The sequence below is a fragment of the Motacilla alba genome, chromosome 2, assembly GCF_015832195.1.
Source record: "Motacilla alba alba isolate MOTALB_02 chromosome 2, Motacilla_alba_V1.0_pri, whole genome shotgun sequence".
NCBI classification, from domain to species: Eukaryota; Metazoa; Chordata; class Aves; order Passeriformes; family Motacillidae; genus Motacilla; species Motacilla alba.
In genome coordinates, this window is record NC_052017.1 from 32,821,541 (window position 1) to 32,848,918 (window position 27,378).

A 27,378-nucleotide genomic window follows, 5' to 3' on the forward strand; every position below is an offset into this window, starting at 1 on the left:
GGTCGTAGTTTCGTTAACAGGAAAGTATGAGGTAATATAAAACACAGCCAATAAAAGCTACTTTTAAGCACTTGTGTCCAACAGCAAAGACATCAGCACTTTTAAATTTGCAGCACTGTTTCTCCCAAAAGAGAACAGATGCCCATGATCAGAGAAACAAGTTCCAAGAACACGCTTGTGAAACTAATTCTGTTTTAAATTCACCTCAAAATGGAATATTTCGAATCATGAAAGGGTCTAAACATAAGCATTATTTAATGTTAGATACACACTAAGTTTTTATTAAGCATTACACTAGAACTACTTTGGTATAAAAATACTTTATTTTAAAGCTATGAAAGTTATAAATATATGTAGTTAAACTTTCTACTCACAGAATGTTTGCTATTTTAACATTAGTGATTTGTTTCTCCTAACGAATCTGAATTTTATTCGAAAGGTTTACAAGACATTATTACTATAATTTAAAAAACCCATCATTACAGGGAGCTGTACTAATTGTGATGTTTTATCAGTATTCATTTAACCTCTAGATTTTTAATGAAGGCAGCAAAAACAACTATTTTCTGATGATACAGAATTTCTTATTTCTTGAAGCGTTTCTGTGGTTGACCACTTCTTCATTAGTTACCTGCAGCATGGCACCTTCCTGCCAAAGAAAAAAAAAGTGTATCTGAAGATGTTTATCACATATGTCTAAACCAAATTACCAATAGGGGAACTTCAGCCATTTTTTAAAAAAAAAAGTATAAGCAGTTCACTGGTGTGTCTAACACAAAAGGAACAGGACTTTTGTTAGCTGAGTCCACGTTCTTCAGTGGGTAGCCTTTTAGAGGCAAAGGACTTTCAAATTAAGGCGTTTTTGGTTGCCTTTTTTTTGACAGGTTTTGTTGATTTTTATTTAAAACCAAATCTAGCAGAGTATGCCACCCTTACTCTGAATGACTCATTAATTACTTGATAAATTTCCATCAATTTGAGGTGCAAACATTCAATGCAGTGAGAGTAAGGCTGACTAAATTTGGCACTAAGGTTTGTTAGCTGCAAGAACTATAAAAAATGGTGGAAACCTCAACATTCTAGCCAAATTCCAATTTACATAAATATACTGTACACTTATGAAATACCACCTGCAGTTTCATTTGAAGGTTTCACTTGCCCTCCTAAAGAACTGCTTATGCAGTTGTTAAAAGAATGGACGACACATTCCTTCACAGAGGCAGATGTATTCTGTGGTGAAATTTTTCCTTACACGTAAACACTCTACAGTTACTTGGGAACCTTCAGGATGAAATGCGTTATATAGAATAGATTACAGCAGACAAGACACGTAACAACATAGTTCATTTTCAACAGCACAGAACTACCTTCGTTGCATTACCTTGCAACCACCATAATGCATAGACTCCCAAGAAAAAAGAAAATGTTGCAGGATGCAAAAATAAAGTTGTACGATTTAATTAACTTGTGACCTACCATTTTAACTACCAACACCAGGGATGGAACCCTTGCAAAGCTTTACTAATGGACACTTGCAGGTCTCATTTGTTCAACTGTAGCAGTGTACAGTGGCAGCAGTCTATGCTTGTCCAGGGTTCATATCATAGCTAGATTCCAGTAGGAAAAAAATATGTTAAGTAGCTGAAATTAACAATTATTTTTGTAAAAAAAATTTAATAATACAAGAAAACAGGATTCACAAGTTTCTTTTCAATTTGTAATTGTTAACTCAATTCATTGCTATATGTTAAACTACGTAATGATAATCACTATACTGAAAGAATACTGTCATACATTAATAATTTCTTGGGTTTGAAACATTAAGAAAGGAAAAGTAAATAAGATCTTACCTAAAGAAGTTTAACTGAAGCTTAGAACTATTTTGCTCTACACCCTCAGCCTTCGTTGCCATCCTTATAAACAATCTACCGTAGTTAAAGCTTTGCAGACATACAGCACAGCTTTTTAAGACTGGCTGAACTTTTAGTGACGTTTTCAAGAGTTCTCTTGTACTAGACCTGCGTCCCTGGAAGAGTACCTTGCTGGGGTTTTTTCCTTTCCTTGCCATTGAAGAAGCAGCATCTAAAAAATCTAAAAAGGTGTTTCTCCTTGCAGAGATACCCCTTAAGTTACCTAGATATTTTAAACCTGGTAATTTACAGACAACATACTTTTTCTCACCAGCATTAAATTTTACACGTACAACAATAGCTTTGTATTATTTGTGGGACCTTATACTACCCACTCCTTGCCTTATTTTACAGTATTAAAAAAAAAAATCTAAAATTACACAATATTTCCTTTAGAATTATTTTATTAAAATCATAAATGTACAACAGCTTCTTAACTCTACACACGCACTTAAATTTTTAAAAGGAAAACGTTATGTCTTATTACACCATGATCCTGGCTAAAAGCTTTTCAAAACTTTGAGAAAAATCTTAAAAAAGGTTTCACATGTCACCTGAAACTTACAAATTTAACATTATCAAAGGAATGCTTCTACACTTACAAAGACCACTAGAAAGAAACAACAATTAAAAAGCTAAGAAACTGTCTCAAAGGCATTTTTACAATCCTTCCTCCACAGTAAGGTAATGTTATTAAATAATCCAAATCCATTCACAAAATGGCTCTCTGCATCTGCTCTGGTGTCTTCTGCCATATCACTGCATATTTATGCATGACTGAGTAAGTGTTTCCTTAACATTGTTATTTCGATAACCTGAAGCTGTTCTGTTACCTCTGGGCTCTCATCCTCTCCTATTTATACAGTGAAGCCTGTTTCAACAGAAGTAAAGAGTAAAAAAATAGGTTATGAAATTATTCATCTAACCATTTTTTAAAGGAAAGATAATATCCTAAAAAGCTTTTAACTCCTGCAGCTACTCTCAAGAATCACTGCAATTTTAACATTTAAAAACATACTTACCCATGGCATGCTTGAAGAAACTCAATAACGGCTCCTCCCTCCATATCCACCACTTCCTCCACTGCCCCCGGGACCATAGTTTCCTGCAGTTGCAGAACAAGAAACGGAATAGTTCCATCAGTACACTTTTAAATCTAGCAGAGTTTTTGACTGAAGCAATCAATCAAAGCTTGACTAAATGAAGAGGAACATCTGCTTTACTTCCAGTGACAGCATTTGCAACACAGACTTCTAACATTTCACTGTCTTCCTCTGAACAACCTCCAAAAACTGCCATAGGAAGCAACTACATGCTGAAATCTTCGAAGATTCAACAGTGCCACATGTAATTAGATGCACTGTGCTGTCTTGAGCCTGTGAGGGCTGAATTTGCTTGCAGGCTAAACCTTACAAGAAAGGGCTTCATGTTTCAGTTTCCATTTCACAAACCTGATACTCCGTATTAAGTAACTTTAAGACAACAAAAAGCAGGATGTCTCAAAAAAAACCCCGCAAGAGGAATATAAAAAGAAATCACAGCAAATATGCTGGAAATGAAGTAACTAGACTCTCCACAAATAGTGTGAGCTGACAGGAAAGAACATGAAAATAGAATTTTAAAATCTAAATTGTGTAACACTGTGGAAAAAGTGAGTATGTTTTATCTGTTTCAAAATAATAAATTTCCCTGAGATAAGCTTTACAATCTCAGGATGAGACACTGAAGCAAACCTGCAGAAAGACTGCAGTGCCTGTGTTCTATCGACTGCAGAAGTTATCCAACTCTGACACATTCACCCTGGAATCACATAGAATAAACTGGGCTAGAAGGGACCTTAGAAGGTCATCTCGTTCCAACCCCTCTGCCATGAGCAGGGGTATCTGTCACTAGACCAGGATGCTCGAAGCCCCATCTAACCCTGCCTTGAACACTGCCAGCAATACGGCACTCACACCACCTCTGAGCAACCTGTTCCAGCACCTCATCATCCTCACAGTAATTTTTTTCCTATTATCTAATCTCAGTCTACCACTTTTTAGTTCGAAACAGTTACCCCATGTCTCCTCTTCTATTTCCCAGAAAGTCCTAGAAGTCCACCCACTCCAGCTACAAGGAAATATACAAGACATATGCAATACCTCCACCATATGGTCCCCCCATGTTCCTGCTGCCACCAAAATTTCCACTCTTCATCGGACCATAATTTGAGGGTTGTTGGTTGTAGTTGCCAAAATCATTATAGTTTCCACTTCCATAATTGCCTGTTTTAACACAAAAGTGGAGAAATACTTACATGATCTAAAATGGATGCAACGCTCAAAGACACCCCATTATAAAAATAAAGTACAAAAATCACACATGTATTCCCAGCAGTGCATGCACCAAACAATGCTTTCAGTCTATTTCATACTACTTGAAAAACAACAGCTTCCTTACACAACATTTCCAGACAACCGTTCCCCCAGCCTCAAACAACTTGCAGTAATTTGTAACTGAAATGCTTGAACAACTGAAGCCTAAATGTTACCTCCTCCATAGTTGTCATAACCACCTCCATAGCCCCCACCCTGGTTGCCATAACCAGGTCCTCCTCCACCATAGCCTCCTCTTCCTCCTCCATAACCGGGACTGCCACCAAAGTTGCCACCTGTGAGAACATAATCCTTTTAAATGAGCTTTTCCATATAAAATGCATTTAAATTATACACAAAGATTATTTTCTGTTTAGAAGAATGAAGAGAAAGAAAAAGGTAATTTTGTAAAGAAATTTCTATGGACAGTATTTATTAAAGCACATACCAACTCCCACCCTAACTGAACTATGACCAAACCCCAAGAGACAGACTGCCTAAAGACTTCAACTGAAAGGCTTAATTAAAATCTTCATTTTCCAGGAAATTTAGGACCCACTCTTATCTCAAAGAAAAGAATACTTGTCCAAGAAATAACCATACAATTTGCCATATGGAAATTTGACATAAGCCAACAACCATGTACATTTCTTAAAGCAAACAAAATGGCTCAGGTAATCCACATAAATTCTATACATATGGATATAAATATGGAAGTTGTTTCTTAATGAGAGAAAAATAAATCACCACCACAACAGCAAACTAACCTCCAGGTCCTCCGCCATATCCATTATATCCATCACCAAATCCACGGCCACTTCCATATCCATCTATTAGGAGAAAAAAACACAAAGGATTCCAATTTATCTGTAGCAAACTAGTTGAATTATTTAACTCTTATGACCTTAAGCACTAAATCTCAGGAATTATCAATTAAGAACATGTACAATTAACTTCAGAAAAATAAAGCAAAACATCCAATCATCGCTCCACATTTTCCTTTTCTTGCATTTGTACGGTACCCAGTTAAGTCAGGCAAACACTGCATAGAAGCAGAGAAATCTCTGATTTTCTTAGCAAATATATAAGTTTACGTTACTTTTAGCTTTTAATACAAGCTAAAAAAAACCCAAACCAAAAACACAAGCAAAACGAAACAGAAAAACCAAAACACAACTTCACTTGCAAGTTACTTTTCCCAAAAATTCTCTCAACTGCTACAGCTGCATTTAAGTCAAACAGCACCACAGCATACACAGTTACCCAGAACTACAAAGACAGCATTAATAAGGTAAAAAAATGTAAAATGTAGTAAGGTAAAAAACGTAAATGCTACAAACATGCCTGTCTTACCGGCTCCCCCTCTGAAATTGCTGCCAGGTCCTGGACCGAAGTTGCCACCACCTCCACGAGCATCTCCAAAACCAAAGTTCCCTGTAACAGTTTAACATTTTAAGTAGTGAGATTGTGGAAACTGAACGCAAAAATAAACTACAAACTATTAACCATTACTTGTACATACCTCCTCTGCCACTCCTGGAATTTTGAACCTCCTGCATTTCCTGTCTAGAGAGAGCTTTCCTTACTTCTGCATTATGTCCATTGATGGTGTGGTACTTCTGCACTGTAACCGTATCAAACAACAGGCTATCAGCATTTAACTGGCAGCAAGTCAGAACACCAGACTTCCAATCCAAACATATTCTGAATCATATACAACAACACAAAATACCATACAACTTTTACACAAGGATGGCAACACTTATTTGAAATACATGTTCCCACACTGTTCAGCAACCTATGACGTAGCAAATAACACAGACACGTAACTAATCCCGTTATCTGTAAGTTTAGCTTTACACTGAGGCTCTAAGAATTAAAACTATCCAAAGAAAGAGTGAAATTACTTACATACAATTTTATCCACAGGATCATGGTCATCAAATGTAACAAATCCAAACCCTCTCTTTTTACCAGACTGTCTGTCAGTAATGATTTCAATAGTGTCGATTTTTCCATACTCCTCAAAGTAGTCACGAAGGTGGTGCTCTTCAGTGTCCTCTTTAATACCACCAACAAATAATTTTTTCACAGTAACATGAGCACCAGGTTTCCCAGATTCCTGTTAGAAGAACTTTCTAAGTTAGCACAAAAAAACCAATTTCCCAAAGCACTATTTTACCTGGATTTCAGGAATAGAATTCAGATACAATTTTTCAAGCACTAAAGTACAGCCCTTTTAAGAGGCATGACCTTGCAAGCTCATTTAGGGGGCCTTCTGACAGGAAAGTAACACAGGGTTACTTGGATGTTTTTCCTCCCCTTTTATATCAAAACTTTAAAAGCCCTGACAAACAATACAGATCAACTGTTTGAAAGAACTGCAAATATTTAATAACTTAAGTTAGAGCATGACTTTTGTAATTGTTTAAACAAAGATGCATCAGCTTCTTCTGCCCAATTCCCTGACAGCAGAGAACCCACATTCCACTTGCGTCAAGGTCCTCAACCTCAGCAAATTCATAACTAAGCATGTTAATCCCATTAAACAGTATACACACATGCTGCTGTAATTACCTTTTTCCAAATGCTAAGCAACCCTGTATTCTGCAGAAAATGGAAAGAAAACCGGGATAGCTAACAGGGGTACCAGTGATTACAACTTACATTTCCCTGTAACTTTGGGACAGCTCATTTAAATCCAGTTCATCAGTCCAACCTTAATCTGGTAAACCCTCCCAGAGCTTCTGTGTGGCGAACAGAACTTGCCTTATAATCCACCCTGGCTCCTCAAGTACCTCTGTGCCACAGTAACGTGGTTTACATGTTTACCTCGTTCCTGTACACACACCCCTATAATCTGTACCCTGAAGTGGAAATCAAGTATGTCTGTGGCTGAAACCAGCACAAGTCCACAGATGATTCTGTACATTACCACTTGAAGTTTCCCCACTACATTCTCTGGTTTTATGTACCTTTTAGAAATACCCCAGAAAGGTCTTGGAATAGTCAGAAAGACTGACAGGAGTTTATTAATTTGAGGCTTGTAACAGGAACTACTCTGGAAAAGTTACTTTGGAATTTGCATAATTACAAATATTCAACAGAACATGTTTGCTACAACTGTTTTCAGACCCCAGATGTGTCTCTTGCAGACACGATTCCATAACCAGAATAACATAATAATTCACTGTAATAGTAGACATTTATGTAAGAGACCAGAAATGTGGGAAATAGTGCCCCAACTATGGGCTTTGAACCAGGTAATTTAAACCCAGGCAATTTCAAACAAGAACAAAGCCTGTCTGACCAAAACAGGCATTTTTCAAAGCATGAGAAGCATCTGCTTTCAAAGCCATACTTACCTCTCTAGCCACAGCTCTCTTAGGCTCAACCACCCTTCCATCAATCGTGTGAGGTCTTGCAGCCATAGCTGCATCAACTTCAGCCATGGAAGAGAATGTTACAAAACCAAACCCCCTTGATCTTTTGCTTGCAGGATCCCTCATTACCTAGAATCAATAAAGACATTTGAACTATTTATACCTGTCTCATGTTAAACTTTTTGCTAACAGTATTAAGAGTGTGTAAGCTTAATTTACTTTTTCCTTGGTTTGATTTCAAAGCACAATTATAGTCAAGTGGCAGACTGTTGATTTAATATGAGTGAAACTGCTTGGAATCAAAGAAATTCAAACCACTGTTGTCCTCCAAGACTCAGTTAACTCAGAAATGCTGCTAGATCATTTTTATGTGCTAGGTGCATTTTTATTTTTGTTTGTTTTTTGCAAAAAAAAAAAAATCATAGACATAATTTCTTTTAAGCTTCATGTAGACCACAGACTTTAAACCCGTGTTATTATTTATTACTCCCAAGACAATTCAGCAGAGAACTTCTACCAGAGCCACCATCCCTGTAGGTATTTAGAAGACACACAAACGCAGTGCTTATGGACATGGTTTAGAGATAAACTTGTCAGTGCTCGGTTAAATAGTCAATGACCTAAATGGTTTCTTCCACCTTTAAGAACTCTATGAAAACATCACAGAGAAAGACATCCTCTTCCAGCTTACTGAGGCTGCTTACTGCTTACCAAGACACTAGTTTTTTGCCAAATGTTACCAACTACACAGACGTAGTGCTCTCTGTAAGCACTTCCTAATGCACTTCAGACAACGATACCGAAGTTGAACTGGTGAAATCAGTGGTTAGGTAACCTGGGAGAATTTTACAGAAAAGATTGTGAATGTTCCCTAACTCTATCAAGTTTGAGAGTAAAATTAATGCACTGCTACAATGGACAGAACTGCGTATAAACCAACCAACTGTACCATTAAAAGCTAACATGCCATCGTCTCTAAGCTTTCCAGACACATTCCACACCCTTGCTATGTACTGGTACGCTAAACTTACCACACAGTCTGTAAGCTTTCCCCATTGCTCATAGTAACTCCTCAAGCTTTCTTCTGTGGTTTCAAAGCTCAAACCGCCAATAAACAGTTTGCGGAACTGCTCCTTTTCCCTCTGCCACGGGAAGAAAAAGATTACATTAATATAATTTGAAACACCTCTTCTGCATTAGCAAATCAGATACTAACCAAGATTTTCTTAAGTGTCAAACACTTTCATTAAGATTTATTTTCAAAATGAGACCTGGCTTTTCTAAAGGTTCTACCCCTGTTAAAGAAATTAAGCAATTTATGCAATTCTACAGCTCCACTTTTACAATACAAAATTTTTTTAGTCCTTATTCCTGTGTCTCCCTCTACATATCAAGAATTAAGGGACCACACTCGAAGACTTCCAGAATATTCCTCTGTAAGATCCATATAAGATGCTTTTTAAAGAAAATGAGAACTTTGGGATTTGTTCTTATTACAGAATATATGAATTAATTTATACTGTCTGATTCTATCCCAGGTAACATTAGTTTCTAAAAATCATTCTGACTTAAACTGTTTTACATTAATACTACCATACTATTCATCCAAGGCACTGTAAGTAAAAATCAACTAAATACATCTAAGTATGCTCTATGACAGGTTAACAATTCATATTTTCTCCATAATTACGAAAACAAATGAAACTCAAGCATCTGTAAAATTAATATGGGATCCCACACCACTGGAATTATCAACACATCTATACACCGTCAACAGGAGCACCATTACAATAATTACTTTTAAAGTAGAAACGTGAATAATACATACTCATATCTACTAATATAATGCTTTCAGCAAGACTATTTTCTTGCAGAGAAACAATCACTGCACTTGTTAAGCAGAGATCTTTTATGCAATGACAAGAGCATCATAAAAAAAACCCAAACAAACCCAACAAAAAACAGGACCAGTAATAAGACATTGAATTCATTTTTTTGTATATACTGGTAAACTAAAGCAGAAAGGAGAACCTTCCAACTTCTACCAGATCAAAGCACTTTTATACTAACTTTTAATACAAAGCAGGCCCTTTAATTGCCTGTTTCTACATACAAAAGTATCACTAGCTCATACATGTGAAAATTTCACACCAAACACTTAAAAAACACACTAAGAAGTAATTCCCTTCCACAAATTTATTATTTTGGAATGTTGTTTTGAAGAGAACTGTTCTGCTAGAGACAAGAGAACTCAAACCAGATAACTTCAACTTTATACTGTTAACTAACTTTAAAAATCAAGAAAATCTGCTTGGGTGTTTGGTTATGTGTTTTCTTTAGTGTGGTGGTTATTTTTTATACAACTCAAATATTGCAGCAGGAGGTGTAATTGACAAACACAACGGGATTAACTGTGCAATGGGGATTAAGATACATTTAAATAGGAAACTAGAAAAACACTAAGAGACTAAGAAAACAAGCAAAATACTTCAGTGCAGGTATGCTTTTAGAAGTAGTAAGCCAATCTGCATGCAGACCAACATATTCCTGAGGTTGTCTAAGGCAGGCCTGAATCAAGATGCATACAACAGAACACAAATTACTGCAGGCAGTGACAAGCCAGGGTTTTTTTTTTTTTCAAAATACACCGGCCTTACTGCAGTCTGCCAAGGAAGTCAACTGTCTCCCCTCCTTCTTCCAAACATATCCTCTATTTAAAACTGATCAGTTCAAATTTCTCTTGAAAAATATTTGGAATCTGCTGTTAGATCTAGTTCTTTTTCTCCTAGGAACACAAATAAAGCTAGTATCGTCTCCTCCTTACACAAAAGGACAGGCAAAATAAGACACGTGTTCAAAAGCAGCAGACACGTGTTTTAACTAATTTATTTTCACCTCTTCACATAAAAGGAACAAACAAAATATTAAGCAACAATACTGCAAAAATAAAAATTGTCCCTTCAGTTCTGCTGCTTGAGAATTAGGGACCACTTGCTTACAGTTCCACAGATCTACAAAAAAAAAATCTTTTCCCTATATAATTAATTACCATACATTTAATAAAGGACATTATTATAAAAATATGAGCATTAAGAAAGTTTAGTAGGCAGGTAGGATATTTTCAGTGTTATGTTTACCCCTGAAAACAGCTGTAACTAACAGACATTGCACAGATTAGTAATGCATTTTACAGATGTATTTAGGGTCACGATCTACCTAGAACATCTAGGCACCACACATCAGAAAACAGCAATAACAAAACTCACTACCAGTTCTTTAATGAAAGCCACTCTGCAAAAACAGCACACACACATGCTGCTCCACTAACACACAGACTATCTCTAGATGCAGAGAAACTATTTGTCTTAAATGAGCCAGTTTCAAGAACCTCTGGTTGGCATAACACTAACCTCCTACCAAAGTCCAGAGAGTTCTGCCCAACTAAAGTTTGTGCAAAAAGTATAAAATGTACAACAATAACTATCATCATGCCAGTACCTCTTAAAATCCTGAGGAAAATACTCTTTTGGTAAAGACAGAGACACCCCATACCTAGGAAAGGCCACAATCTAAAAGCTGGAGGGTAACATCTCTTCCCAGATTTCCACAGTACATCCCATGGCAGAAATCAAGCGCCAGAGGAAATGTTTACCTCTGCAGTATCTTCATCCGTGTGTATTTTAACCTGTCCTTCACAGGCTTAAAGCAACTTGAAAGCACTGGAAAATGCACAGCCTTTACTGAAAAATTAAATCACCGCAGCAAGGAAAGGTGTTTCATAGAGCAGTAACGTGCGCACACACAATCCACGCAGACTGTGGAAGAATTCGGGTAACAAAAATGTTTAAGGGAGCCTAGTGAGGGGGATCCCTAAACTCCAGGGCTCGGCAATCCCTCAGCGGCTGCTCGCCCGCCGCCTGTGGCGGCCGGGACGCAGCGGCCGCGCCGGCTCCGCCATGTGGCGGCAGCGGGAACACCGCGGCCCCGAGCCGGGCGGGGAAAATGGCGCCCGGGAGCAGCCGCCGCCTCCAGGGAGAGCGCTGCGAATTGCTTCTAGCGTACACCCACACACACGGTACAAAGACCTCTCCGGCCCTCGTACTCGCCCCCGTGCATACCAGACGACTACAGCTGAAGGCCCACCTTGCACGCTCTGCCGGAGGGATCCCCACTGCCCCTCGCAGCCGCGAGTCTCGGCCAGGCCGCCATTTTACCCCTCCCCCTCGCTACCGCCATTACCCGCAGGGCCGCCTCGGCCGCTCCGCGCCTCGCGGGGCCAAAACGGCCCCTAGCCCGCGGAGCTGCGACTCCCCTTCCTCGTCCGACACCTCAGCAGCAGCAGCGCAGCTAATAGCCATAGCCACGGGCTCAAGAACGCGCTGTCCGCCGTGCGCGGCTACCGCAGCTTCCGCCGCCTCGCCCGGCTGCGCGCCAGCCCCAGTCACCGCTTCCAGAACCTTCCTCTGAGCAAAGCCATCCAGAATCCGCCCCGCGTTGAGACCCGGCAGCAGCGCCCGGACTTGCGCGGACGACTCAACCTTACTTGTAATTCTCAGCCCCAAAAAAATTCTCTCTGTCTGCACAAGCAAATGCGTCTCCCTCCTTAAAAGCAAGCTCTAAATCCTCCCATTCCACATACCATGTTCTTCATGGTTTACGTATTCCTGCTCGAGAGTACCGTACAACCAGTCGGTAATGGCTGCCTGAGCTGTTACGTAATTTGAAATTCAGCTCCGCGTAGTGTTAGCGCCCTCCTACTCCAGCTCGGGCTCGCTTCCGAGATTTAATTAATTAAAAAAAAAAAAAAAGAAAAAAAAGAAAAAACGCCAGGATCTGGAGCTTAAATATCTCCAAAGGGGCTGCAGTTCTGAATAACGCCCCTACGTGTTTTTATCGTGTAATGAAAAGTCATCGACTCCGTTAGTAATGGCCGTCTCCGAAATGAGCCGAAGGAGCTGTCGTCGTCGAGCTTATCCGCTTCGACAGCCGCCGGAAAAAGCCGAACCAGGAATGGAAGCCCATTCGACTCGCTTCGGTAATTTCCGGAATCTGCCGCAGCACGCGAAAATGGCGCTCGGCGCCAGCTCGGCAATTTCCGGACAGAAAGACGCAGCAAGTCATCGACTGCCTCAGCCAGCTCGGCAGTTTCCGACAACCGACAGGCTCGCGAGACGTGCCCGAGCGCAGCCGAAGCGGCCTCGAACGCTGCGGGCATCGTGTCACTTGGTTGTGTTTGTTTTTTTTCCCCATAAATTGACAAAAGGCCCCGAAGGCTCAAACCTCGGCGTTAATATCAGTCGGGGCGGCCGCGCATCGCCCCCGAAACCTCGCCCTGGCCCCTTTCCCCCTCCGCCCAGGCAGGAGGAAGTGAGAGCTACACAAATTTTGGCACAAGTGCGACACATCGCGGGGCCCCGGCGGAGGGAGGCGGACTTCACTGCAGCCCGCTCCGCTCTACCCCGCACTGTCGGCATCGGGCGTGCCGCCCGCTCCGCCGCTGTTCTCCTCCCTTCCTTCATCCCCTCCCTTTTCCCTCTCCGGCGGCCCTACACGCACCGCAACAAAGGGTGAGTGCTGCCGCCCCACGCGCCAAAGAAATGGCGCTGGAGCAGCTCCTTTCTTCCCGCCCCCTCTGCTCCCCCTCCCTTTCAGCTTCACCGCGGATCCACGCGCTGATCTCCCGCCCGCAGCGAAGCCTCCCCAGCCGACTCCCCCAACCCCTTTTCCTACTTATGAATGAGTTCTCGGGCCCCAGAGCCCCGCTGCTTTCCGAACCCGCTTCCCTACCGCCGCCCCTTGCTCACGCCCAGGCCTCCCCGCCGCAACGCGGGAAATGGCCGCGCTCCAAGATGGGCCCCTCCAAATTAGCTTCAAACCCACCCCAGCGCTCCTCGCCCGCTCTCCCCACGGCCGGGGCCCGCCCGGCCGCACCGATCGAGGGCCTCGCTCCGCGGCGGCGGGCAGCATCGGCCCGGCGCGCATTCGCAGCGGCGGCCATGATGGCGGCCGTGGCGCCCGGGGTCCACCAACCCCGTCCGCTCCCCCAGGCTTACCCAGTCGCTTTCCCTGTCGCCGCGAGGCATCTTCCTTCTTTTGGACGCCTGGCGCGGTCCTGCGCTCGCCCCGCGTTGGAGAGACGTCTTGGCCCCCCTCCTGTGCCGGCGGCGACGACGGTCGGAGGTTGTAGCGGCTCGCGCGTAGGCGGCGGCGGCGTCGTGCGCTCTGCCCCGTCACAGCCGCCGGCGCGCAGTGCTCGCCCAGCCCAGCCCAGCCCAGCCCCGCCAGCCACCGCCGCGCCGCTCCCCGCCCTCCGCCTCCCGCCCTCCCTCTCTCTCCCTCCCTGCCCCCACCCCCCGCCTCAGCCCCCCGCGGATGTCGCTGTTGCTGCTGCCGCCGCCGCTCAGTGCGCGCAGGGCGGGAGCCAGGAGGAGACAGGAGACCCAAGCGACTGGGCACCATTGAAGTCTGTATCCTTCTCTCTCTCTCTCCCTCTTTTCTCTCGCTGCAGCCGCCTCCTTTCACCCCACTCACCCTCGAGTCCCCTTCCCTGACTCCCCTTTCCTCTGCGTCTCGCTGCGGGCCGCCGCGGGGAGATGCGGAGCGCAACCCGCCCGCCTCCCCCCACCGCCGCTTCTTCCCCACCCCCGCTTCCTTGGCGGTGGGGGGTGGCGGGCGGAGCGGAACTGTCGGGGAATCGGGGCTTCGGCACCCGCTCGGGGAGGGAGGGAGGCCGGCCCCCGGACCCGCGGGCTCTATCGCCCCGGGGAAGGAGAGCCGCGCCGGGGGCGGGGGCAGCGGCACCCGCGCGGCAGACAAAGCCGGCCCGCCGGCGGTCCCTGCGTGTGCCCGGCCCGGGGGAAACGTGAAGGGGCGGCGGGAAGACGGCGTGGAAGGGGCCCTGTCAGCGGCGGCGGAAGCGGCCCGGGGCCTGCGTCCCCGTTACCTCGCCTGGGGCGGCCCCGCCGGCCTCATGTGCGCCCGCCGCAGGCCCGAGGCGCAGCCGCCCCCAGCAGGCCTCCGCAGGCTGCCTCTGTTTTGCGGTGGGGGGTTGTTACGGGGTTTTGTGGATTGTTTTTTTACCCCTTTCTGCTGCCTCTCCGGGAGACACAAGGCAAGACCTTCGGCACTGGCCCCGGCCCTTCTCCCGCCTCGCCTATCCCACCGCCCATGGGACTGCCAAAATCCACCTCCCGTGTCAGGGGAGGATTGGGCGGGATTGCTGAGTCCGAGAGGCTTTCTGGCCTTAAAGGACTTTTCTGCTTTACCCAGGCATATGGGGAATTCTAGCATTTCTATAGCTCGCTGCGGGGCGGTGACAATACATGCCTATGGAGCTGGTCGGTATGAGAAATGACATGGAAAAGGGGATGGATTGTGTTCAACGTAATTTGCATAGGTTAAATATGTAGTATGTACATCTTAGCTGAGTTAATATTGTTCTAGGACCTTAACTCTTGCCAACTTGAGAATCAGAAGGCAACGTTATAGTTGCGTTAAAATAAATATTTGCTGTTTATAAGAATTTGATACCATGTAAGAATAATGGATGATTCATTGCACCACAAATATAGCTGTCTATATATCTGTTCCCCATCAGATATTTGCAGTTAATATAACTTAGGTATATCTTCAATTGCTAGAATCTGAACTCTTGTTCTATTTGGTTTAAGGAAATAAGCATCCCTGATGGTCCTCCCCCTTTTCCCTAGAAACATGTCTATGCTTTTGAAGGCCTTGGGAAAAATCTTTTTTCAACCCTATATACCACCTTGTCAGTATCATTTATCCTGGCTAGCCTAATGGTGCATTACTGGGTTATGCCAGACAAAAGTAGTAACCTACTTTTTGTTCTGGATTTAATCCATGTAAGAAATGTTGTATGCAGTGTATACATGGGGGTTGGAACAAGGACCATGCTTGTCTTGGGATGCCTTTCTTTGAGTAATGCAAACTTCCTTTTAATTGTCATGCATTTTTCTAGTAAAAGCTCTGCAAGTCTGCAATAAAAATGGCCTCCAATAAAACTACATTGGTAAGTTCATGCACACCTAAAGTATATAAGGATTTAATCAACATATTTTTCTTCAAACTTATAACTTGGCATCTCCATTTAAAAGATACATCCACATCTCCCCTCCCCAGCATTATTCTGACCAAAATTTCAGATCCAGAAAGTAAGGCTACTAGAAAGGACATTGTCTTTGGTTTTAATAAATCTGCCATTTCTAAAGAGAAACTTGTTGGGAAAAAAGTGTGAAAGAACTCTGCACTGTTTCATCTATTCTACAATAGAAAACACTGAGGATTTTTTTTAGCCTCCTTTCAGCATACCATGTAATTCATCATACATGTAAAAATAAAGTTCAAATCATGTACTCATTTAATTTCTCCCAGTGTATTTGGAGAAAACTATTTGCCTGACAAAAGGCAGTCTTTACAGATGAAAAGTAACATTATTGAGAAATGATGTGGCATAATTAAGATGCCTTTTGAAATGCTTTTTAACAAATAACAGTTTCTTTGAATTTCATAGGAGCAGAGATTATCAGATGTCAACCCCTCCTGGACCATTTTAATGATGCATTCATGGATCTCAAGTCCTCTAAAGCTTTGCTTGACATTAAAATATGGACTCCTAAGGGCAGTTGGTTGCTGGTTACAGTTCAACTAATAATGATACATAGTTTCATGAAAGACAGACCTGTAGAAGTATAATGTGAGATGTATCTGAAGTTGAGATGGGGAAGTAAGCAAAAAAATATATGAAGGCAATTCAAAACTTCAGTAGCAGAACAGCTGGTTTATAATACACTGAAAAGGCCTGTTCTTAAATTGGCAGAAATAATTACTCAGCTCAAAATATATTCAAAACTTATATTAAATCCTGGCTTAGAAGTGCAATGGAGTGCTTCCTCTGTGTTGTACTGGTTTAAAATATTTCACCAAGGTGATTGTCTAAACTTTCTGTTAGTAATTGATTGTCCATTTATCCCTAATTTGAAGAAGAGAAGAAGTTAGTCAGCCTGGGGAGGGGTGCTTTGGAGAGAGGAAAAAAATCTTATGAATGCAGTATTTTTAATCTTTTGATGTTGTTGAGAATTTTGCTGCACAGGTCAGGAAAATCAGTTATGGTTCCCATGGGAACCCTAACTAATTCTGCTTCATTATATATTTGCATGCAAAACCTAAATGTGTTAAGGGATACAGTAGCTCTAGAGCTGTAATTCTGATTTTCTTATATCTTGTATGTTAAAATAATACACCACAGTGTCACATCAGTGTTTTAAGCTTGCCCCTCAAAGAAGGAGTTATTATCCATAGATCTGCATTTGTCATATGTGGTGTCATGTGACTTCTGAATGCAGAAAGAGAAACAAGCTATACATTAGCCTTCAATGGTCAAATGCCCAATTTGAAGCTTACAACATGCAACCCTAGAGAAGAGAGCTTCAGAGGTCAAGTGGACATTTAGTATGCTTTAGGTTCAATCAGGTGTCACAATTCACTTGTGGGCTGAGATTTGCATGGGCTTGTATAATCCCAGAATGTATAGGTTTTTAACATGTTCAGTATTTCTGCAGGCTCTGCAATCAAGTGTTATTTTAATGTGCTCAAGAGTTTGAAGAGCAGTGCTGATGCACAAGACGTAATAAATCTCTAATAGTTAAAACAGAAGCAGCATACTCTTTATTTTGCTATTTCTTACTGTACTTCAAGAAAAAAATACAGACCCCCATGACATTCATTTTCCTTTGTGGAAGATACTTAAGATACTTAAGTTTTAGAAAGTAAAAAACCAAATTGTTGCTTTGATACAGAAATCCAAAACATTGATCTTTAAGTGACAAGAATTAGTGAAGCCGAAAAGAGTACCAGAAAACAGTCTTCCATTGAATCAAAGAATTTTAGTCCAACGGAGAATACAGATGGAGATGTTCCCCACTTGTAGCCTGCTTGCCTCATCACCAGTAATTATAATGTTATTACTATGGTATAGTGAGTCTGTCTTTTTCTGTGTTGTCGTTTTCCCCTCTGCTACTTTTATTATTTGTTTATTTCCCTCATATCTACCCCTTTCTATTTCACACTTCCATTTTTTTGAAAGAAGCTGCCCTCATAGAAGCCTTGGACATCTTCATGTTGTATTTCCCTTCAATATCAGTCTTGCATTCTTTTTCCTGTGGAGGCAAAAAAAGCCAATATGCTTAAGTTAACACTTTTCAGACATGAATGCTGTGGTCAAAATACACCTGGGATATGCAGGCACCTAAAATTTAATTGGAAATACATGCTCTGTTCTCTCTTCTATGCTCTCAAATCAAAACGATGGCCATGGGAGATATATACAGAAACTTGATGTTTAAATGACAAGCTAGAAACTTTTTCTCCTCTTTGTTGTTTGAACCTTCAACTCATGGTTGCTAACCATAAAGAATATATTTTGGGGAGGGAGGGAAAAATTAATTATGAAAAATAAGGGGTACAGAGACAGGGCTTTGGCAAGAGAATCATCTTCCAGTCTTCACTAAAAGAATACAGTTTTTGTTCTAACATACTTTTTTTTTTACCTTTCACCACATCAAGACAAAATTCTACTAAGTCTAAAAGTTGGAAAATTTCAAAATTGCCTTTTTGTCAAATTAACCCACGTTAGAGAGGACTAGAGAATGGCTGTCAAGCAAACAGAGATGCTTTGTGGTATTTGCTTGTCTGTATTCTATTGTAGAGGAAGTGCTTTCGTGAGGAATTAGTTCTGTGCACTTTGATTTAGGGTACTGCATAACTCTTAGGAGCTTGGTACTTAGTTTATGGCTGCCACTTGACAATTTCTTTATGAGGTGCAGTCCAAAATGGCAAGCAAACTGCTTTTGGTCTGCTAGTCCTCCAGAGCTGTGATACAGCGTGATAGACTTGTTCCAATTTTTTTAAGATTACAAACAAGGAAATCATGAAACGTGTCCTTCTACTGCTATTTAATTGTGCCTTATTAAACTGGGAATGCCTTGAGGATGATGTGGATGTAATATTTGTTTTAAGAACTTAAAGAATATTACCTGAAATATCAAATGTAAACTTTAAAACACTTTAAAAGTTTTGTAAGTTAGCAAAGTTCCATTTATGTGTTAAGTGCTGTACTTAAGTGTAGCAGTCTTAAATTTATGCACCTTTGTGACATTTCTTTGTAAGTTACATGGGTGCATGGCTAGGAATTAGAAGGGACTGCAGTAATGGAATGTTCCTAGCATGTGTCCTGTTCAATAGTTGCGGGTTATTATTGAGTATTTTGCTTATTGTAGCAATACATCATAAACTTTGCTGCCATCAGTTTCTCCTTGATTTTTTTTTTTTTGTGTTTTTTTGGGGTTTTTTTGGTTTTTTTTTTTTTTTTTTGGGAAAGGTAGAAGCCACTTCTTTTCAGTACCATCCCTTTTCTACTTTTCTATTTTATGCATTTTCACAGTTTCCTTATTACTTCTCTTTACTTCTGCCTTGCCCTCTGCCTTTTCACAGGCATAGAGTTAACTTTTAGAAGCTTCCTGATGTTTTGAGCATGTAGCACTGAGAATTAAAATTTTTAAGGGGAGTATAGTCATTGAGTATGTGGACAAAAAAATTTTCACCTTTTTAAAACTGGTGTTGGGTATCTCATTAAGCAACTGATAAAAACCCAAAAGATTACCATGTCTTGCTCAGGTTACCTGACCACATGCACTAACATGAAAGGAGTCTGAGCTTCTGGCTTTAATGTTTATAAGCCAGTGAAATAACTGTGTAAAGCAAAGGAAGAAAAATAATGTCATTCTGAATTTCTTTCGTAGCACAAAATGGGAAAGAAACAGAATGGCAAAGGTAAAAAAGTTGAAGAGGCAGAGCCTGAAGAATTTGTTGTGGAGAAAGTCCTGGACAGACGTGTTGTAAATGGAAAGGTGGAATACTACTTGAAGTGGAAAGGATTTACAGAGTAAGGCATTCCTTTTTTTTTTTTTTTTCTGATAGAATGATAAACACCATTGATTTGAAACTCTGCCAAGAGATTGGATGATGGGCATCCACTTCAAAGAGCCTTGAGGGAAGGACATCCTTAAATGCATAGTCAAGTGGGACAGTCAAGTATATAAATAAAATAGAAGATAATGTAGTTCATTGTTCACACTATCTAAAATATTTGCGGACTTTTACCAAGTTCTTAGTGATTGTTCTTTTACCACTGATAGAGTCCATAGCTGTCAAGGTAAGATAGACTGACAGTTATCATATATGTGGCAGAATGAATGGTATTTCTGAGTAACAAATCGTGCAGGAATATAAACTGCAGGCAGCTTTGAAGCAGATAGTTTGCTTATTATTAATTTTCCTGAACTGTTCTCAAATTAACTTAATTTGCCTGTAGAATGGTTGCCTTCATTAGGCATAGTTGAAAGGAATTTTTGAGTGGCTTTCCCAGGACTTAGATATGTGCATGAAAATTTTGCAGTACACTTAAGAAGCTGATTGTTTAAGAAGGAATGTAGTTGTGCTCCTTCCAGTGACACTCTGTGGCAGCTTACTTTACCAGCTGAAATAAGAATTTGTGCATAAATGGTTATGTATGCTGTGATATTATTGTTGCATAGCTCCCAAAGTGAGTGCATTGCAACATTGTGCAGTCTGGCAACCTGAAATGTGTGTAGTGATGTGTGCATAAACACAAAGCACAATGTGTTTAGTATTTGAGGGTCTGATTTGAACTTGTAATATGTTATTGTAATGGAAAATAACTTGTAGGTATCCTGCTGGTGCGGTGGTGCTGTGCCAGTATTTGCATATGAGATGCATAGTGGTTTTGAGGAACATTCTTCTTAAAATTTTAGTTAGCAAAATGTATACTCACTGAAACATACGCAGTGCCCAGCTCTGCCCACCTTTGTTCCCTCCTGCAGTCAGTCAACTGAAGGAAGAAGATAGTTCTAGGTATAGTTGTGTTCAGTGTTTAGAGACAACTTTAGAGTGTTCCTCATGTCTGAAAGCTTATATGTATGTATTTATACTTAGGCTGTTTGTAATGACTGCTGTGTACACTCTGTTGTCTGTAAGTCTTAGTACTCGTATCCTATTGTTCGTTTTCATGGACAGTCTTTAGAGGAACCAGGGAAGTGAGTCAGTTTAAATGGACAGTTAAGTTTTGGTAGGGTGCAAATTGCTTGCTTCAACTCTCATACTCCACTGAGAACACAGGTGTTAATAGAGCTGCTTTTTGCGTTACCTTCAGGTTAAGAATGTTGTTTTTCAATACTAGTGGAGCATCCTTTCAGTCATCAGATGCAGTACCTGAAGGCTACTAAAGGTAGCAAGATAAACGTCCTTAGGGTTTAACAGACCTACCTTATATAGTGAGACAGAAATTAAGTTGCTTATTTTAAGGGGAGCCATGGGGCTAGTTTTATAGTTTTACATTTTTCTTCTCTGCCTAGTTTTACATAAATGTGTGTATGTTTCAGTGCTGACAACACATGGGAACCTGAAGAGAACTTAGATTGTCCAGAGCTAATTGAAGCTTTTCTGAACTCTCAGAAAGCTGGTAAAGAAAAAACAGATGGTGCCAAAAGAAAATCTTTGTCAGATAGCGAATCTGATGATAGTAAATCAAAGAAAAAGCGTGATTCTGTAAGTATATGTTAATGTGTTAAGTTTCTGTTTCCTTCATCTCTCCCCTACCTCTCCATCCCCCAAAAATCATATTGTGACATTGAGAATGAGACTGAACACTGATATAAAACTATAAAAATTTCATAGCATCTGGATCTGTGGTTTGCAAAGGGTATACATTCATTGTGGGTAATGAGATTGTCCAAATGGTTAGTAAAGGATGATTGACTGACATGATGATTAAAAGTTCTTACATTGTCCTATAACACTTAATGAATAATTGAAAGCAACTCTGGTTAAGAGTTATTAATTAAGGGTATTAAGTGATAGATTTCTATTCGAACAAAATGTCCATGAATGGAACAAAGATAAAGTTCTGGTTAGCTGCCATATTTAGTATATTATTTTGAATGGGTGAGTGGCAAGATGGCAAAACGTGAAAACCAGTCAGTTACTTGGACTAGGAGCAGACATAATGCTGGAGAAGGAGTAGAAGGGGTGAGTGAAAAAAGCTTACCTTTCCTGAGAGGTCTGGATTTCTCCTTCAGTTTAAATGAGTAGGCAGCTTGGCACATTTAGTGCTGTAAGTACAGAACAATGCACACGTAGTAAAGTGTTCAACAATTCACATTTTCTTCTGTAAACTTTTGGACTAGCAGTTTGAAACCTGACACTGCCAATCATTTTCATGTACTGAAGACAGCAAGCAGTTGGACATGTGGTTACTGTCAAAAAGGTTGGAAGGCATCAGAAAGAATAGTTCATGAATAATACAAAAAATATTTTGCTTTCTGTATAGAGTCAGTTGTTTGGCTTCATCTGGTACTATAGTGGCCACTGTCTCTAAAAGGATATTGTGAACCTATAAAGGAGCTAATACAGGAAACAGTTGTGATATTTTTTATGATATCACCAGTGTGATGTCAGTGAGCCAAGAAGAGTTGAGGTGTTCCCCAAGGGTGCAGTTTCATTGTTGGTTTAGCCAGCCCAAGCCTGTTGTTTTGCTGAAAAGGATGTGTTTTTTCCACTTTCAGGCATGCATTTTTACTTTGCTGCTTTTGTTATTTTTACTGACCATGCTTGTTTGTTTATCTACTGAAATTATTTTAGACCATTTGTTTCATGTATTATATTTTCAGAAATAAATGCTGGAAACATGAATATAAAATCCTTTATTATTATCCTACCTCTAAATTACTTGGCCTGAAAATTGGTCATGAAAAAATACTATTTAATTATAGATTTGATGGGGTTTTAAGGTTGTATTTTTTCATTCTGATACACAAACACACACATGCATGTATGTACAAAAATTTGTGTATCTAGTACCAAAATAGAATTTTGTCTTAAACTAGATAACCATCTTCTAACTTACTAGGTTGATAAACCAAGAGGGTTTGCAAGGGGTCTTGATCCTGAGCGGATAATTGGGGCTACGGATAGCAGTGGAGAGCTTATGTTCCTCATGAAATGGTAAGTCTTACACCCACAGTTCTTGTCCATAAAGGGAGGGCAGGCAGCTGCACTTAACCTAAAGAGACAACTTCATCTCAGGAGTAAGACACAGAAGCTAGTGGTCTCCTTATAAACCTTGTATTCCTAGAAAAACAAGCTCTCTGTATTCAGTTAGGCCTTAATCTCTATTCCTTCAAAACCCAAAATATCTTTCATTTCTGTTGGTTCAGTTTTACTTTGAAAGGTAATTTCTGATAAAATAGGGAGAAATTGGCATTTGTATGGAAAAACTGGATCTTGATAATGCCCTTGCAGAGGGAATGGCAGGCAGAAATCCAGCTTTACATGTTTCAGTTAGCAGAACCCAGCTGCTGGGTAGCCAGCTGTTTAATCAAGCATAGTGCCAGCTGTTCTGCATGCATCAAAGTGGAATTGGAAGCAACTAGGGGAGAAAGCAGCGGTGGAGATGAAGAATAAACAATATGTAGAGGCTTGACATTGTGGGCTAGTAAGAGGCAAGAGTGATGTGGGGAGTTTGTGTTGTTGGGCGGGTAGGTGGGGACCAACTTTATTAGCTACAGTGTTGGGAGAAGGATTTCTTGCTTTGTGAACAAATGGGGTAAAATTAATGCTTCTTACCAGTGCTGAGAAATCAAGAGATTGAATTGACATTTGCTGAGAGTCAGATTCTTAAGGTGGTGGGATAAGAGGGATGGCTTTCCACAGCCTTTGAGAAGGGCAGATTATCAGAATGGAGTCAAACTGAGTGATCTCCTGAGACATGATTTGTCTTGGGATTTACCTAGACTGCTGAAGATTAGTGCTGTGGGAGAATGTCTCCCTTCTGAATTCTCAAATTTTCTATAAATTCTATGTGAAACTTAGAAAAGTTGCAAAACAAAGATCACGAGTATTTGAATTTCTGTAGTGATAATTTGCAATATCAAACACAGAGGACTTTTTTCTTGTTTAGTTCAGTTGCTGTTGATTAGTTTTTCATAATTGGTGTTAGGTAACAAACATAGATATGAGTTTGTATGCACAAAGCTGAGTTTTAAAGGCAGCATACACTTCAAAATGAAGTGAAGTCATGTCAGACTGGCAAGCTTGGTTTGTTATTCCAAGAAAGCATCAAGAATAACAGTATGAAATACAGGAAGTTATTTGCATAAACTGTAAATGCAATTTGCATGTAAACTCTCAAGATTGGTTGGTCCTATTGATTTTTAAGTCTTACTTTGAAGCTTTGATTATTCTTTAATAAAAAGACAAAAGTAACTGAATTTTACTTCTTTCGTTACTTACTCTAGTATGTAACCTTATAACTGATTCCCTTTGAATAGCATTTTCCTTTCAAACAGAAAAACATGGGAAGAGCAATGGAGCTATGAAACCTTGTCATTACCATTAGCAGGGAAGGTCTTGGTAGCTTTAGTGAAAGGTATACTGGAAACTGATTTCTAGCTGACATTCTTTTCAGAACTTAGGACTTACGAAGAGCTGCTAAATGTTTTGAAATACTGATTATTAATTTTCTCAAATCCTGCTCTCTTCTACATCAGGAAAGACTCTGATGAGGCAGATCTGGTGCTGGCCAAAGAAGCTAACGTGAAGTGTCCTCAGATCGTAATCGCTTTTTATGAAGAACGGCTAACTTGGCATTCATGCCCAGAAGATGAAGCACAATAATTGTTTGCATTGCTTTTTTTTATATATAAGAATATTAAAACCTGAAATTTGATTTATTAGCAATGTGAGAAGCATACATTCTAACAAGTTTCAAATTCGATATTTTTTGAAGTAGTATGTTTTGCATCAACAGCAAGTAAATAAAAGCTTTCTGCAACTTGTTTCATTTACCACAAGAGAGCATTTGATACTACTACTTCCTCCATATTAGGTAAAAGCTTTTATAAAACATTGATGAACCTCCTTAGTTATTACAGAATCATAATGAATGTCTAAATAAACTCACAGATGTTTTGTAGTCTTCTATACTATTGATGTGCATGTATCTTCTTTACCCAAACCTAGCCCTTTAAACCTGTAAGGTCATTCTTTTTAGTATTTGGGATCACTTGGTCTTAAGAAGACCAGGTGAAAACTAACTTTGTAGTAATTTGAATGTTATCAGACTGTATATTGTTTACTTTATTGTAAATACTGGTGAGCAGTGGTCAATAAAATAGTTTTATATTCTTCCTTTATACTGATAGGCTGTGACTCTTTTGAAGCGGGGTATTTCTCAACTTTTGATATGTTGAACTCAGTTTGTAATATATTTAACTGTAAGTTGTTCTCTTGGGGGGTAGGTTGATTATTAATATTACCCCACTGCTACTCTTATCAGAATACTGGACAACTACCAGGCTTTGATTATTAGTTGGAGGTTTTTGTGAATACTGCCTGAGGCACAGGTTTTTCTCAGTCAGGAAGGGCCTGTACCATTAATGTGCTTTGGGTACTCCTGTAAGTCAGAGATTGCAACCATATAACTTAGGTACAGCAGTTAGTCACAAGGCCGAGTAGCCTCTGCAGGCATACTAGGAAATATTTGACATGTGTTGACAGTATTAGCCCTTGCTTTAATTTCAGTTCTTAATAAGAGGCTATAGTGTACTCTAGGGCTGGTTCAGATGGAATTGTTCTTCAGGCCATCACTTCAAGAATACTTACATAGGTCAGCTTTTAAAGTGGAATATTTAAATGAAGATACTTAAGTCATATACTTGGAGCAAAAGACTTTATTTCAGACTGAATTTTGAAATTAGTTCTATAATCAGCAGCTTGGATAAAACCTTCAGAAGGGCAGAAGTAAAAGGTGAGGAACTCAGGAAGAGTAAAGTTGCCATTCATCTTTTCACTTGCTTTCATCTAAACACCATCTTTGTGTTTTGACTACATAGTATAGTTTACCTTAAGCTGTGCTTATATGTCAATGGCCAAGATTATTTCAGAATTATCCTCAATTTACAGTTTTGACTAAAAACATAATCCTTTAGTACACTGTCAGTGTCATAGAATGGTTTTGGGTTGAAAGGGACTCTGAAGATCATCTAGTTCCAACCTGCCTGCCATAGGGAGGGACACTTTTCACTAGACCAGGTTGCTCAGACCCCCATCCATCCTGGCCTTGAACACTTCCAGGGATGGGTTGTCAACAACTTCTCTGGGCAACCTGTTCCAGTGCCTCACCACCCTCAGAGTAAAAAATTTCTTCTCATAATATCTAACCTAACCCTGCTCTTGGTTTGAAGCCTTTCCACTCGTCCTGTGTGGACACCTTACATGCCTTTGTAATCCTCTCCAGCCTTGTTGTAAGCCTCCTTTAGGTCCTGGAAGGTTCTCTTAGTCTCACTGGAGCCTTCTCCAGGCTTAACAATCCCAACTTTCTCAGCCTGTCTTCACAGGAGAGGTGCTAGAGGTGCTACAGCCCTCCGATCATCTTGGTGGCCCTTCTCAAAGGTGAGACAGTTGGGATTGCCTGGGTATGTTTTTTCAGAAGATTAAAAAAATATATTCCTGGAAACCCTCATACAGTGTGCATAGCCTGAAGAGTGAAGGAAGGAATCCAGTCTGTGCTTGATGTTCTTTTGATACTGTTTCACAAATCATTACTATAATTATTTGTCTTTTCAATACTTATAAAAGCCATTTATATTGTGAAACAAAGCCTGCCAACATAGAACACCTACTTATAGTTAAACAGCAATGGCTAAACTTGCTATGTGAACTTCTTCCTAAAGATTTTTAATTACTTCGGCAGAATTCAGTCTGTTTGTGGCTCTAGGAAAAATCTGATATCCCTGTTAACATGGGGCTCACTTGCGCCAGAAAATGATAATTTGAGCACTTAACTAACCTCTCTTGCCCATTCCTTAGACAAATCACCCTGACTTTATCACGTTTAAGACTTCTACATGGTTCATGGCTTAATTTTAGGGAGGCCTGTAATATGAATATTTATACACCTAGTATATACGATTCTGAAATCCTTGCTTTTTTATCCAGTAGCTTGATAAACACATGGGCTAAAGAGGAACTTCAAAGCAGCTTGTATTCTGCCAGTTTCTTCAGTATGGAGTACTTTGTAAAGAGTCTTAAAACTGTTACTGTGCAAGTTGCGTTTTACTGCCTGAAACTTTGCAGTTTCTGTAACACATTTCAAGCGTGGTTATCAAGTCTGTGTGAGGTTGCTGATTTGAAGCAATACAGGTTAAACGGTTGTTTTTAATTATTGGTTATTGTTAGTGGTAGACAAAGATTTTTGTTGAAAGGTTGGTTCTCAATTTGTAACCCTTAAAATACAGATTTGTAACTATATACAGCTTTTTACCTTATATTTGGTTCTTCCTTCTGACTTAATAAAAATACACTGAATTCACTTTTCAACAACTTTGCAGCTTGTTAGACAGTTCTTTAGATTGCTGATTTTTTAATGTTATGATGGTAAATATGCTGGCTGGTATTTGTTTCCTTTTTTTTTCTCCTCACTTTGTGTCAAACTGAGTTTTGCTAGTAACGAAATGCAACACTTTAAAGTTACAAGTTATGTAAAGTTATGCTGAATGTGCTGCATACATAGGGAAAAAGTTAACAAATGTTATTAATTTAAAATTTACTGATTAAATAAATGAGATATCTTCTGTA

The 27,378-nt window shown here is 40.2% G+C and overlaps 2 protein-coding genes across 14 annotated transcripts; one reads left to right on the top strand and one right to left on the bottom strand.

Moving 5' to 3' along the window:
* Positions 1-301: 301 nt before the first annotated feature.
* HNRNPA2B1 (heterogeneous nuclear ribonucleoprotein A2/B1) lies at positions 302-13,954 on the bottom strand. 8 transcript variants are annotated; one of them, XR_005259776.1, is made up of 13 exons: positions 13,701-13,954; positions 8,679-8,789; positions 7,630-7,776; positions 6,176-6,386; positions 5,787-5,888; positions 5,618-5,698; positions 5,032-5,094; positions 4,441-4,560; positions 4,052-4,174; positions 2,933-3,015; positions 1,851-2,781; positions 1,477-1,607; positions 305-649 (listed from the first exon to the last, which is right to left on the bottom strand). XR_005259776.1 is itself a non-coding variant. In XM_038162692.1 (11 exons), the coding sequence occupies exons 1-10, from the start codon at positions 13,728-13,730 to the stop codon at positions 2,954-2,956; spliced, it is 1,050 nt and encodes a 349-aa protein (XP_038018620.1). In that variant the 5' UTR covers positions 13,731-13,954; the 3' UTR covers positions 302-649; positions 2,933-2,953. The 8 variants fall into 8 exon arrangements, 3 of the variants coding, with proteins under 3 accessions (XP_038018620.1, XP_038018606.1, XP_038018597.1); XR_005259774.1 differs by having other exon boundaries at positions 5,609-5,698; XR_005259782.1 differs by lacking the exon at positions 13,701-13,954 and adding an exon at positions 12,287-12,494 and having other exon boundaries at positions 5,609-5,698.
* Positions 12,546-27,378, top strand: CBX3 (chromobox 3). Of its 6 annotated transcripts, XM_038162720.1 has the most exons (7): positions 14,066-14,110; positions 15,629-15,679; positions 17,466-17,615; positions 19,467-19,609; positions 21,126-21,291; positions 22,652-22,746; positions 24,291-27,378. In XM_038162720.1, exons 3-7 carry the CDS (start codon positions 17,574-17,576, stop codon positions 24,415-24,417), a joined length of 573 nt encoding a protein of 190 aa, XP_038018648.1. In that variant the 5' UTR covers positions 14,066-14,110; positions 15,629-15,679; positions 17,466-17,573; the 3' UTR covers positions 24,418-27,378. The 6 variants fall into 6 exon arrangements, with proteins under 6 accessions (XP_038018639.1, XP_038018665.1, XP_038018683.1 ...); XM_038162737.1 differs by lacking the exons at positions 14,066-14,110; positions 17,466-17,615 and adding an exon at positions 12,943-13,214; XM_038162728.1 differs by lacking the exon at positions 17,466-17,615 and having other exon boundaries at positions 13,978-14,110.

Excerpts from the sequence above, each read along its gene's own strand:
- CBX3 (XM_038162711.1), top strand. The coding sequence starts at position 12,574 with ATGGCCGTCTCCGAAATGAGCCGAAGGAGCTGTCGTCGTCGAGCTTAT. Across the intron at positions 13,215-15,628 it reads TACACGCACCGCAACAAAGG|TAAAAGCTCTGCAAGTCTGC; the intron begins GTGAGTGCTGCC and ends GCATTTTTCTAG.
- HNRNPA2B1 (XM_038162678.1), bottom strand. The coding sequence starts at position 13,730 with ATGCCTCGCGGCGACAGGGAAAGCGACTGG. Across the intron at positions 4,175-4,440 it reads TTATGACAACTATGGAGGAG|GCAATTATGGAAGTGGAAAC; the intron begins GTAACATTTAGG and ends GTGTTAAAACAG. Across the intron at positions 3,016-4,051 it reads GGGGGGACCATATGGTGGAG|GAAACTATGGTCCCGGGGGC; the intron begins GTATTGCATATG and ends CTGCAACTGCAG.